The sequence below is a fragment of the Malania oleifera genome, chromosome 11 (assembly GCF_029873635.1).
Source record: "Malania oleifera isolate guangnan ecotype guangnan chromosome 11, ASM2987363v1, whole genome shotgun sequence".
Lineage (NCBI taxonomy): Eukaryota > Viridiplantae > Streptophyta > Magnoliopsida > Santalales > Ximeniaceae > Malania > Malania oleifera.
The window spans coordinates 63,976,551-63,989,905 of record NC_080427.1 but is presented as its reverse complement, the minus strand read 5'-3'; the positions used below and the strand labels follow the sequence as shown (position 1 = coordinate 63,989,905).

At 36.7% G+C, this 13,355-nt stretch overlaps 1 protein-coding gene across 1 annotated transcript; it reads left to right on the top strand.

The window, feature by feature from the left end:
• Positions 1–7,603: 7,603 nt before the first annotated feature.
• LOC131168646 (AAA-ATPase At3g28580-like) lies at positions 7,604–9,744 on the top strand. The gene has a single exon (XM_058128247.1). The coding sequence runs from the start codon at positions 7,934–7,936 to the stop codon at positions 9,461–9,463; it is 1,530 nt and encodes a 509-aa protein (XP_057984230.1). The 5' UTR covers positions 7,604–7,933; the 3' UTR covers positions 9,464–9,744.
• Positions 9,745–13,355: the final 3,611 nt, after the last annotated feature.

Here is a 13,355-nt window from a genome sequence, read left to right as displayed (position 1 = left end):
AAAATCTTCCGAGTTATTATATTCAAAGTACAATGTCGTTGCATTCATCGACCAAGCCTGCTGCCTCCTTCTGTTTCTATTTCTATTTTCCTCCCTTTTTATTATTTAAATATCATTATTTTTTGGGTCGTCACACACCCATTACATAAAATTTTACAATACGCTCTTTTGGTGTGCTTGAGTCCTTCCGAGTGAGTGTCCTTTTGATCTTTCCTATTTGACGTAAACTCAGTCCGATCTTTGCTTTTTGACCAATACTTCATATATTTGACACTTTTTGTAAAGACCCGGTGAATTGTATTAATTAAATAATCGGAGGAGGAGAGAAAAAGGAAATTGTAAATTTGGAATTCAACAGGGTCTCGTCGACGAACATGCTTAATGGGATCGTCAATGTGGAAATGCATCTCGTCGATGGGAAGTTGCTAAGGGGCTATTTTCAGTTTTGAATTTCGTCGAAGAGGAATAAGAGTTCGTTGAAGAACTCCCTTCGTGGCCTCGTCAATGAGTGCAGGTGTATAAATAGCTTGAACTCGGTTTTCACCACAAAATTCATGCGAAGAACTTCTCTCTCTCTCTCTCTCTCTCTCTCTCTCTCTCTCTCTCTCTCTCTCTCCTCTTCGGCTCTCCTCCCTTCTCTCTAAGATTTTGGGTCCGTTCTTTGCCGAATCGATGATCTGAAGCCGCCATGCTACTCTTAGGGAAGTTCTCTTCAAGTCTACTGAAGTAGATCTTTGGTGGGGCTAACTTGGACTCCATCTCAGGTTCAGGGTAAGGCTTTTTATTGAGTATTTGACATTCCCTACAATTGCTGAAAAGGTAGTATTCGAAAAATACTAAAGTTTTGTTTGGGCAATGTTTTTTTCAAGGTGTTGAGCAGGGAACCCTGTGGATGCAGGACTAGTCATTTTAGGGGCTTTCCAGTAGTCAGGTAAGGGAGTAAACTAAAGCAGTAATTTTTCATAAAAATTATTATTATTTAATAGCATATTAATTTTCAGAAAGCACGTATTATGTATGAGTATATTTGAGAAAATACTGCTATTACACAGGAATATGTTTTTAGTGTAAAATATCAGAAAATGTAATTCTAGAACAGATTTCATGTTTTTACTCAGTTTGTGTGGCATGAATATTATTTTACGTATATTGTATTATGTTAAGTCAAATTTACAGAAAAGGCATGTTTACAGTTATTTTTAGGAACAACATGAATTATACAGGAAATTGTGGTTTCAGAATATATGATAAATAGTACATATGCTCAGTTTAGTATCTGTGACATGTTCGGCGCAAGGCCATGATTGATAGTCAACGCAAGATCGCAGTTATGTATGTTATTCGGCGCAAGGCCGTGATTATTTATGTTATGACAGAATTTAGAAAATTCTATCAATCTATTTATGTTAAAACAGTATATGATCATGTACTATATGTTATTAGAACCTGGATGATAGTTCAGATCAGTTTTCAGGAGCACGGTATCGTAACTATACAACTCAATTTAATTCTAACTTGTGCTAACCACCCCTGCCAGTAGAGGGGGTGGGAGATGGATAGTTGATGTGTCTTTCATTGTAGAGTTGTAGACGTCTACCTAGCAGTCCGGACTATGGTGTGGTGGGCTCATCATACTTACGGACATTTTGACTCGGTAGTGATCGGCTAGCCATTGTCGGGTCCTGCCTTTGGGCTGCATAACCCGTCATAGAGGGTAATACATGACACCAGCTAGCTATTCATCTTGGGTATATTTCAGTACTACTAGTTATAGTTGATGATTTTATGAATATTTAGATACAGTATGATTTAGTATAACTATGAAATTGTACATTTATTTAGTTATGATATTATCAGTGTTTTTAGGCATGTGATATGTACTGTATATTTATTATAGCATACCAATATTCATGTTGCCATACAACTGTATTTAGTTTATTTCCCTTATTGAGAGGTGTCTCACCCTAACTAAAATTATTTCAGGAAACCTAGACAGATAGGTGGATCAAGCTCCGCGCCTTTAGAGACAATTTTTACTACCCTGCTAAGAGAATGAGTTTTTGAGTTAGGATTAGCTGATTTTTGGTGTATGATTCTAGTTTTTTCTTCTGAGGTTGTGAGGATTATATATGTACATTACAGACATAGTAAAGTTTTTATGAACTCTGGTGTTGTATGTTTTGTATGGAATATATGTTTACTGCTACTTAGGTATCCGCTGTGTATGATAGTTGTGTCCCCATTACCCACAGGTTCGGGTCGACTACACTATAACATTAGCTATTGGTATCAGGATATTTAATGTGATTGATTGTGTAGTAAAATAAGCAGGTCGTTACACTTGTACCTATACTAAACATGATCTACAAAGATGGAATGCACTAGGAATAACATATAGGTTAATATCATTAAAACACATAAACCATGATAGTATAGCCAATAAGGCTAACATTTTCCTCCTTTTTGATGATGTCTAATCTATTAAGAATTTACTTAATCTTTGCATTTTAGTTTGACTTACCATAACTTAATATGCAATGATAAGTTTACCTAGAACCACTAATGGGTTGTTATCATCAAAACAAGACAATTAAGCTCATGTAGCCATCAAGGCTAACAAAGTCTACCTAAATCCTATTTCTTAATCCTAGGTTCTAAGAAGACAAGTTTAACAAGATTAGGTAACTTGTTTAGGTACCCACTCTTCCTTGGGTCCCAATGGGTTGGTTTTCTTAGCTACCCATTCCAACTTCCTTTCTTTGCCTCTAACTCCTTTATAAGGGCAAGAATACCAGATATGACCCTTTCTCTCACAATATAAACCAATTTTGTTTGTGTAAAGGTTTTGACTTATTTGCACTATTTTTGCTTGAGGAATAACTTTTTGATTTATAAGAGGATTTAAATTTTTTTTTTATAAGGACTATTTCTTTTAACTCCCAAAGATTTTTTGGAGTTTTCTTTTCCCCTTGTGGCTTTACCATGATCTTCGTCTTTCTTTTTTAAGAGAGTATTTTCTTTCAAAACATTTCCAATTTTATTTTTAAAATTTTCTACTTCAATTTGAAAAATTTCATGGTCTTTTTGAGCCTTTGAAACAAGCTCCTTATTTTCTTTTTTAAGGGAAATATTTTCCTCTTTTAAGGTGGAACAAAGACAAAGTTCTTTTCCTTTGCATTTTAACAATTTATCTTCTAAATTTTTTATTTTTACTTTTAAGGTTTCATGCTCTTTTTTAATATTTTTGTTCCTCCTTTTTTCTAAAACTAATTCATTAAATAACTTAGAACAATTATCTACTACTTCATCATAAGAAGGAGTGTAATCATCATCATCATCCTAACTCATTTCCCCTTGTTCATTGGCCATGAAGCAAGAATGTGCTTCTCCCAATGTGTCTTGGTGAGTAGCACTAGATTAATCTAAGGTAACACCTATTTCTTTCTTAGGCTCTTCATAGGTGTTTTGAAGAAAATCCCACATTTCTTTTGCAGTTTCACATCCGCAAACATGACTATATTCAACATCATTGAAAGCACAAAAAATAAATATTTTTGCTTTAAAATTCTGTTCAACTAACTTCTATTTGCTTTTTGATAGATCCATTATAGCCTTTGGAATATCCTCATTCTTGTCATTCTTCTTTGTGAATGAAAAGTCTGCTTTGGAGATGATCACCCACAAATCCAAGTCGCGTGCTTGAATGAAGACGAACATTTGATTTTTCCATGAGAGGTAGTTGGTGCCTTCGAACATTGGTGGTTGATAAATTGATCATCCTAGGGATGAGGAAGTGTTCACCAAATATGCCATTTGATCTTTTATGCTCTGGATTTTATTCCGAAAATGCAAGCGCCTTGCTTGGATATCAATTTTCGGCTTGTGTGTAGAGTCTAGAGGGGGGTGAATGGACTCTTTTGCGTATTTTTGCTTTATCTATAAAATAAAATTCTTGGTAAGATACAAGAAATTATATCACAATATATCAAATTTAAATCATGCACAAGACACAAAATAAAGAGTATAGGGTAGAGGATCTTAACACCAGTGTTTTAATGTGGTTCGGCACCAAGACTACGTATACGCCTTGAGACCAACTCACGGATTCCGCAATCCACTATAAACTCCTTCACCAGCGGAGAAGCCTTACAATGAGAGAACAAATCCCTCAACACTCACCAAGAGCCTTCACACGGGAACAAATCCCACCGCTCACCAAGAGCTGCAAGGTTCACCAAGAAGCCTTACAATATGGTTCACTAAGAACCTTCACCAATTGGTTCACAAAGAACCTTTTACAACAAGAAGACGATATACAAAATGATGCTCCTTTAATTGAGCTGATATCAAATAAAATACAATCCTCACACTATTCTCTCAAAGAATGAATCAAACAAAATGGGAGAACAAGAGATAAATTGAGCACTTGTGATGATAAACTAAAATGCAAAGTGCCAGGTTTTGTGTTAAAAGATTTTTCACTAAGAACTTGTAAAATCACCAAAATCGTTGGTAAACAAGTCTATGGACTTGTATTTATAGGCAAAATGGGCTACTAGCCATTTTATGGTTGTTGAGGTGATATATTATATGTTTAAATTGAAAACTAGTTATTTATAACCGTTGGGGATTGAATCCCAAAACAAATCGTCGATTAATTTACCCAAATCATTGACTATTAACATTCTACTTGCAAACATCGACGAATTACCCCAAATCGTCGACGATTACTCGAAACTAGAAAACGTCATCACTATGAAAGTTGTGGGATTTTTTTTCTTTACTTTCCATAGATACCAAGATAATTCTTTTGGACTTTTCTAACAAAAGTTATGCCCCAAATACCGAAGGGTGTTTAGGAAATTTGATAGGTCCATAAGTGAGGTTTTAAACCCAACTAGGACCAAGTTTGTAAATGATTATAACACTAATATGATTTAAAACTTGTCCTCATGAAAATATACTTGATTTAATTGAATCTGACCTGGTAAAAATTAGGATGTCTACAATAACTAGTAAAATTTTGCAGCTAAGCAGTCAAAATGTGCATAAAGGCATAAGTCTTCTTTCTAACAGTTCAGTTTTCTAAAAATATTGATGTAAACAAATTCCCTTACCTTAATCCTAAAAACAGAAACATGAACGGATTGATCCAAAACAAAGACCCGGGAACCCCGAAACCTAAAAACCAGAGAACAATACCTTACTATAATTTCGACTACTACACATATACCGAACCAAAAACGAAATCAGATCCTTACCTCGATTTTAGGAAAAAACCCAAAAATCTTTAGAATGAAAATATGATCTGCTATAACTGTAGAGATTCTCATCCTAATCCACGTAGTGATGTCGGATTATTGATTCTGACAACCGACGACATGGAATCCTTGAAAGAGAGTATGTTGGTTCGTGTTCTAGAGAGAGAGAGAGAGAGAGAGAGAGAGAGAATGGGATAACTTAGCATGGAAGTAATGAATATTCTATTTATAACTAGGTTGACCCGGCTAGCCTTATCGACAAGTTGGAGTTCTCGTTGACAAGCCGAAGAAGGTCGCTTGTGCCTGAGAAGTTGACCACGTCGACGAGCCTAAGATTTCAAAATCTCTAAAAATCCCTCGGTATTTCCTCGTCTACGAGCCTTGGTGTCTCGTCGTCGAGCCACAGAAGAGACTTCGTCTACAAGAAATGGAGCCTCGTTGACGAGCTCTATTGTTTTATCCTTTTATTTTCCATTCTCTTTTTCTTTATTTATTTTCCGAATTCGGGTCCCTACAAAACCACTCTCAAGTTTAGGGTTAATCAAACAATCACAAGACTATAAGCATTTAAACATACAAGTGCGGAAAATTAAATGAGAGTAGGGATAGAGAAAACAAACACAATGATTTTTACGAGCTTCAACTATTCCCGCCTACGTCCTCACCTCAAGACAACCACTTGAGGATTTCCACTAACCGCTCCTTCAACCATGGTGGAGCCACCTCATACAACACTCCTTCACTCGAGCAAAGATACCCATTACAACACTCCTTGTAGGCACAGCGACCTCTCCAAATGATATGCTCTCGTTTGGCACAATTCAAAACCTAAATCGAAAAAGTACAAATGAGATAAATATTTTGTGAACAAAGAAATGTTTATTCAAAAGCTAGTTAGTACAATGAAAAACTTAATGCACTCTCACAAGATAATAATGAAGCTTAATAGAGTTTGAGTATTTCTCTCAAAAAGATTTTTGCAATAAATGAGGGTAGAAGATCTTTGATGTAAGAAAAGTAGGTATAATAAATCCTTCAAAGATTCAAGAGTAATAAATGATTTATCCAAAAATGATTCTTGAAATAAAGAGTAAAAGAAGTTAGGGTTTTTCTCTCAAAATGATTTTTGCACATAAATGAGTAGGAGAGCTTTGATTTGAGAAAATGAGTATAATAAATGCCCAACAATATAAGAGTATTAAAATGATATTGGCAAAAGTATCTCCAAGTGTTTTGGGCTTGATATTTAAATAGTCGTTGAGTAATACAATAATAATATAATTCAAAATTTATGGCCATTTTTCAGCTCAAGATAGCCTTAACCCGAGAGTTCTAGTCGACTAACCCAAGGTCCTGTCGACCAACCCTAAGGTGATTTCCCTTTTAGCACAGTTCGGTATGCCGAGCTAATGATTCGATTTGCCGAATCATCCTCACATGAATGCCGGTCGACCAAGCTTATGATCCGGTCGACTGAGCCCTTTAGAAAATTGAGTTTTTGCCATGTTTTAACTCCAAAACCATTTCAAACTTTTTGTATTTGTTTATCATTTTTAGTACAAAAGGTTTTCCATGAAATCTTGAGTTCCTAGGATCAATCTACGGTTATTATAGAGTTTTACATCAGATCAAGTAAGGTATGCATGTGCAATTTAATTTAAATACATTATAATTGAAGAAGTACGTGTCTTCACTCTTTGCTCTTCAATTTGCGACGGAATTAGCCACGTGATGAGTACTCTGAGTGTCGCATGCCTTCCATATTGCATTGATTATTTATGTCTTCTGAAAAATAAATATATTCATATACTAAATGCACAAACATTTGTGCTTATGATTTGTCATTATCAAAACGGGATATGACTCAAAAAGTCAACATTATTTATGCAAAGTTAATTCACTACATTATATCTTACATTAGTTCATGACATTATTTATTGAATATCATCCACTATAAACTAAAATTGCACTTTCGGTACGTAAAAATATAATGGAGTTACTCATTTTTCAAGTTTTATGACACAGTATTGTGTTTGAAAGTGATGAAAAAATTTACAAGTTAAAAATTAAAGTTGTTTAAATACTCCCAATATTTTTATGTTTTCAAAGAAAATGTTAAAAATCGTTTAAATCTCCAAATAATTCCTAATACAAAAAGAAAAATTGATTTAGTCAACGTTATCTAAAGTAGCATCTCTTAATAAAAGACGTCGCAGTATCTTTTGTGCTGAACTGTGCAATATCTTCTATTAATCGGGAAATAAAGTTTTCCAAACTTTTCTTAAATATTTTTATATAAAATAAAATAAAAATTGAAAAAAAAACTCATAATGTTTGCATTGCTCGAGGAACCCACGTGGCTCCACGGCAGTGTTGGTTGCGTGTCTGCACCGCGGCCAACTAGTATTCTTGTCTGTTTTGCAAAATGACAAAAGAATCCTATTTCCATGAAACACACCCAAAAAAAAATGTGGTCCCTCTCTCAGCTGAACTCACTGCAAACCTAATGCAGCCCTAGCTCCTTCGTATCTTCTTCCGCAAGCAAGCCGCCTTCCTCTTCTTCTTCGTCTTCTTCTTCTTCTCCGTCTTCTTTCTTTTTTTCTTTATATAGCACGCTCCTTCAGTTCTCAGCTTCTCATCTCCCGTTGATTAACCAATTAAGGAGAACTTCAATGGCAACAACATCGACCATGGGAGAAATGTGGACCCAGATTGGTTCAAGACTCGCCAGCATTATGTTCGTCTGGGCAATCTTCCAGCAATTCTTCCCTCGCTATCTCCGAGACTATCTCGAGAGATTTGGCGGCAAGCTCGCCGCTTTAGCCTACCCTTACGTCCATATCTCCTTCCACGAGTTCAACGGCGACGGTCTCCGCCGCAGCCAGGCCTACGCTGCCATCGAGACCTACCTCGGAGCCACCTCCGCCGCCCGCGCTCGGCGCCTCCGTGCCGACGTCACCAAGGACTCCTCCTCCATCGTCTTCGCCATCGCCGACAGTGAGGAGGTCACCGACGACTTCCGCGGCGCCCGACTCTGGTGGGCCTCCTTCAAGAAAACCCCTCCCTCGCATGCCATCTCCCTCTATTCCAACTCCGACGAGAAGAGGTACTACAAGCTCACCTTCCACCGACGCCACCGTGATCTCGTCGTCGGCGAATACCTTAAGCACGTTCTTGAACAGGGAAAGGCCATCGCTGTTAAAAACCGGCAGCGGAAGCTGTACACGAACAGCGGAGGCGGTGGCGGCGGCGGCCTGTTCAAGCGGGGCCCCTGGAGCCATGTCGTGTTCGAGCACCCGGCGACGTTTGATACGATTGCGATGGAATCGAAGAAGAAGGAAGAAATTATAAAAGATTTAATCAATTTCAGTAAGACAAAGGACTATTATGCGAAAATTGGGAAGGCTTGGAAACGAGGGTATTTGCTTTACGGACCGCCTGGTACCGGGAAATCGACGATGATTGCGGCCATGGCAAATCTCCTCGGCTACGACGTTTTCGATTTGGAATTGACGGCGGTTTCAGACAATACCCAGCTGAGGAAGCTCTTAATTGAGACGTCGAGCAAGTCGATAATAGTGATTGAGGATATTGATTGTTCGCTAGATCTGACGGGGCAGAGGAAGAAGAAGAAGAAGAAAAAGGAGACGGAGAACGACGAGGAAGGGAAGGATCCGGTGGGCAAAATGGCGAAAGAGGAAGAAAGCCAGAAAGAGAGTAAGGTGACTTTATCTGGGCTTTTGAATTTCATCGACGGAATTTGGTCGGCTTGCGGCGGAGAGAAGATTATAGTTTTTACGACGAACCATGTGGAGAAGTTGGACCCGGCGCTAATTCGGAGAGGGAGGATGGACAAGCACATCGAATTGTCGTATTGCGGGTTTGAGGCGTTTATGGTTCTGGCTAAGAATTACTTGGACGTGGATGGGCACGAGTTGTTCGGGGAGATTCGGAGGCTGTTGGGAGAAACGGAGATGACGCCGGCCGACGTGGCGGAGAATTTGATGCCGAAGTCGCCGGAGGAAGACGCGACGAGTTGCTTGGAGAGACTGGTTGAGGCGTTGGAGGAGAAGAGAAAGGAGGACGAAGCAGGGAAGGAGAAGGGACAAGCTGCAAAAATTAGAGAAGAAATAAGAGAGGAAGAGAAGAAGGGGTCGGCGGAGGGGGAGGGGTTGGGGATTGGGGAAGTAGAGGATAATTAATTGATCTGTTTGTGAGTTTAGTTAATTGGCGGTCGAATATGTATGTCTAAGTGCTGATTCAGTGAGACATAATGGTGAGATTTCCACTGGGATTGTTAGTGCCATTCATTAACCAGTGGAGGAAATCTTTTTTCGGTCCTCAATCGCTTTACATTAATTATTGAGGTTCACAGTGGGCGGGATTTCATTGGTCCTCAAAAGAGTATTACATGAGTTTTTATGATAAACTGAGTCTAAGCTATATGAAAATGAATACAATAAGTATGTGTTTTGTTATGAAATATGGTGGAGTGGCTGTCAATCATTCAGCCAACAATCAACTACTACTCCCACCTAATATATTTGATTAATAATAAAAGAAAAAAAAAAACCCATCATCACTGCTCCTCCTACGGCTATATAAGGAGTAGCATTGGGATGAACAAACATAAAATGAGAACAAGAAGAGAATAAGAAAAAGAAAGAAGACCCCCATGGGCATGGTGCGGTAAAAAGTATAAGGCAATCAAGGAGGAGAATCGGGAGTTCGGTTCCTGATAAATGTTCTCAGTATATCCTCTCAGTTTTTGGGTGAGGATCCTGGGTGAAGTGTCATGGGCTTCGAGCTAGCCGAATATCTAACCGGTTGATGAAAACGGTGACCACATCTAGACTTTACACGGGCAGCAAGACCTAGGGTGCGGCCTTTTTCTCCAGCATAGCGCATGCTGCCCCCCTTTTCTCTTCTTGCACACGGCTCTCTCCCAAGGAAACCCTCCTCTTTTTGCCTTTTTTTTTTTTTTACTTTCCTTTTGTCTTTCCTTTCTTTACTTTTCTTTCCTTTCTTTTGTCTTTCCATTCTTTTGTTTTTCCTTTCTATATACCCAGCACCTCACCCTTCTGAGATGACCCGACTGCATGGCCGGGTCACATCTCATTTTTTCTTTTTTTTTTTCAAAGGTACATGAACTGCCCTCCTCTTTCAAGTCCACTTTCGACCCTCTTACAACTCGTAACTCTCAAAGATTAAAACAAAAAAGATGTAGAGCTCTTTTTCAGCTCTTTTTCTAAAAGGCTTGTGAGTGGTTGGGATTTCTCTGTAGAAGCCGAAAAAAAAAAAAAAAAAAAAAAAGGAAGAGAAAGAGAAAGAAAGAAGCGAAAAGGAAGAGGAGAGATATAAAGAAAGTGAGAAATATTTTTGTACAAGGCTAATTTCATATCATTTTTTAATTCTTTTAAAGATAGTGAAGTTTTGATCTCATTCGTCCGTAAAGTAGGCATATTCAAATCACGTAAAATTTTTGTCTCATTTTTATTTATTTTTCTACATCTTTTATAACATGTTATCAACACGAAACTCTAACCAACTAAGATATTTATTTAAATTATATTTAATTTAATTTATTTCTTTTAATTTTTACTCCACAAGAGTATAATATTCTCAAACTTTTAAAGTTTAAAGAGTATCAATCTTTAGAAGAAAGGGTAATATAGTCCTCCTAAAAAGACTATATATTTAAATCTCCCGTCTATATATTTAATCTCCCGAATAGATAGACCTCCTGAAAAGGTTATGTATTTAATTTACAAAAGAGATGGTAAATATTTACCTCCTAAAGAGGTTATATTTTTTACCATCCAAAGGGATGCTAAAATCGACCTCTTGAAAAGGTGAAACGTTTATCCTCCAGATAAGGTAGTAACTTTCGGAAGAGATGGTAAATTATTATTCATTTTAATATTATAAATTAGAATTATACACTTGAAGAGTACAAATTTATATATATATATATATATATATATATTGTGATGCCCCGATTTTCGTATAATTTTTTTTTTCTCAATAATAAATAAATAATCAAATATTCATACGTCCTCCATAACACTCACAAATCTGCCACGTCAACAACCCTACTACCATTTGTACGACCCGACCCGCATTGGGTACTAGGTAAAAAGTTATTTTATTTATAAAACCTAACGGCGGAAAACAGTGTATTTATATCATTCAGAATACAATATTCAAAGTATATACACACACACATATACATCATTATCAACACTAAAAAACTACTTGACCGGTACAAACTACAAGTGCACAGTATCGTAGTTTTATAATATAATAATGTGTAGAGTATCGTCCTCAGGGATTGATGTCTTAATTTTATCAAGTACCGAAATTTTACTAACCTTGATTTTATTTAGAAAAATTAATAATTTTAGACTGCAAAATTTAAACAAAACTACTTTAAATAAACTATTCAGGAGAATTCAAAACTGGATACTGCGTGTCAAATTGATGATGGTGAAAACTTCTACGAAACCGATTTCACCTAGTTTCTCACTATGCTTTACTCGTTTAACTAATTCAACTTCGTTTTCTCTATTTGTTAGCAAATCGCCAATTTTTCCAAAAGCCTTTTTCGATAGTCAATCAGAACCTATTCTTGTTTATTATTTAACATAAGAGTATGCAAATTAATAATGCAAGAATGCAGTAAAACCCTCGATTTTTAATGCTACATAGGTTCATACAAGTCTTTTGATCTTTATATTTACCTACGCTGAATAATCCAAGATCTATCCTATAATACCCCCTTTCGGTAGCAAATCATAAGACTAAAATCATTTGATTAATGGCCAGTTAATTAAAAGCATTAGGCACAGAATAACTCAAACAAACATTAATGAAAACTACTTCGGATTAGCATCAAAGAGCAAGCATAGTTCGAAACTGGCTACATCGTTTTCCTAGAATTCAAAAATTTAGTTCATTCCGAAAATTAAATCCAACATAATAGATTTCACCATATTTTCTTTAATTTGGAGCGTATGGGAAAGATCAACACTCGCCGCACCGTCGTCGCGCGTCACGAACACCCCGAACACGCCGTTGTTCGCCGCCTTCCGATTCTGAAAAGATATTATTTTTGCGTGCTTCCAACTCTCCTTTGCTGGCTGTGTGTATATCTTCCTAGCACCCCCAAAAGAAAACCACAAGAAAGCTCCCAAAAAATAAATTTTCTAAGAAACTTTCTGTGGTTTGGCCTCCCTTTTGTGTCTCCCAAAAAAAAAAAAAAAATTCTTTTTTTCTCTTATGGTGCGGCCTTTTTCTCCAGCATAGCGCACGCTGCCCCCCTTTTTTTGCACACGGCTCTCTCCCAAGGAAACCCTCCTCTTTTTGACTTTTTTTTTTTTTCACTTTCCTTTTGTCTTTCCTTTCTTTGCTTTTCTTTCCTTTCTTTTGTCTTTCCATTCTTTTGTTTTTCCTTTCTATATACCCAGCACCTCACCCTTCTGAGATGACCCGACTGCATGGCCGGGTCACATCTCATTTTTTCATTTTTTTTTTTCATTTTTTTTTCAAAGGTACACGAACTGTCCTCCTCTTTGAAGCCCACTTTCGACCCTCTTACAACTCGTAACTCTCAAAGATTAAAACAAAAAAGATGTAGAGCTCCTTTTCAGCTCTTTTTCTAAAAGGCTTGTGAGTGGTTGGGATTTCTCTGTAGAAGCCGGAAAAAAAAAAAAAAAAAGGAAGAGAAAGAGAAAGAAAGAAGCGAAAAGGAAGAGGAGAGATATAAAGAAAGTGAGAAATATTTTTGTACAAGGCTAATTTCATATCATTTTTTAATTCTTTTAAAGATAGTGAAGTTTTGATCTCATTCGTCCGTAAAGTAGGCATATTCAAATCACGTAAAATTTTTGTCTCATTTTTATTTATTTTTCTACATCTTTTATAACATGTTATCAACACGAAACTCTAACCAACTAAGATATTTATTTAAATTATATTTAATTTAATTTATTTCTTTTAATTTTTACTCCACAAGAGTATAATATTCTCAAACTTTTAAAGTTTAAAGAGTATCAATCTCCAGAAGAAAGGTAATATAGTCCTCCTAAAAAGACT

Excerpts from the sequence above, each read along its gene's own strand:
- LOC131168646 (XM_058128247.1), top strand. The coding sequence starts at position 7,934 with ATGGCAACAACATCGACCATGGGAGAAATGTGGACCCAGATTGGTTCA.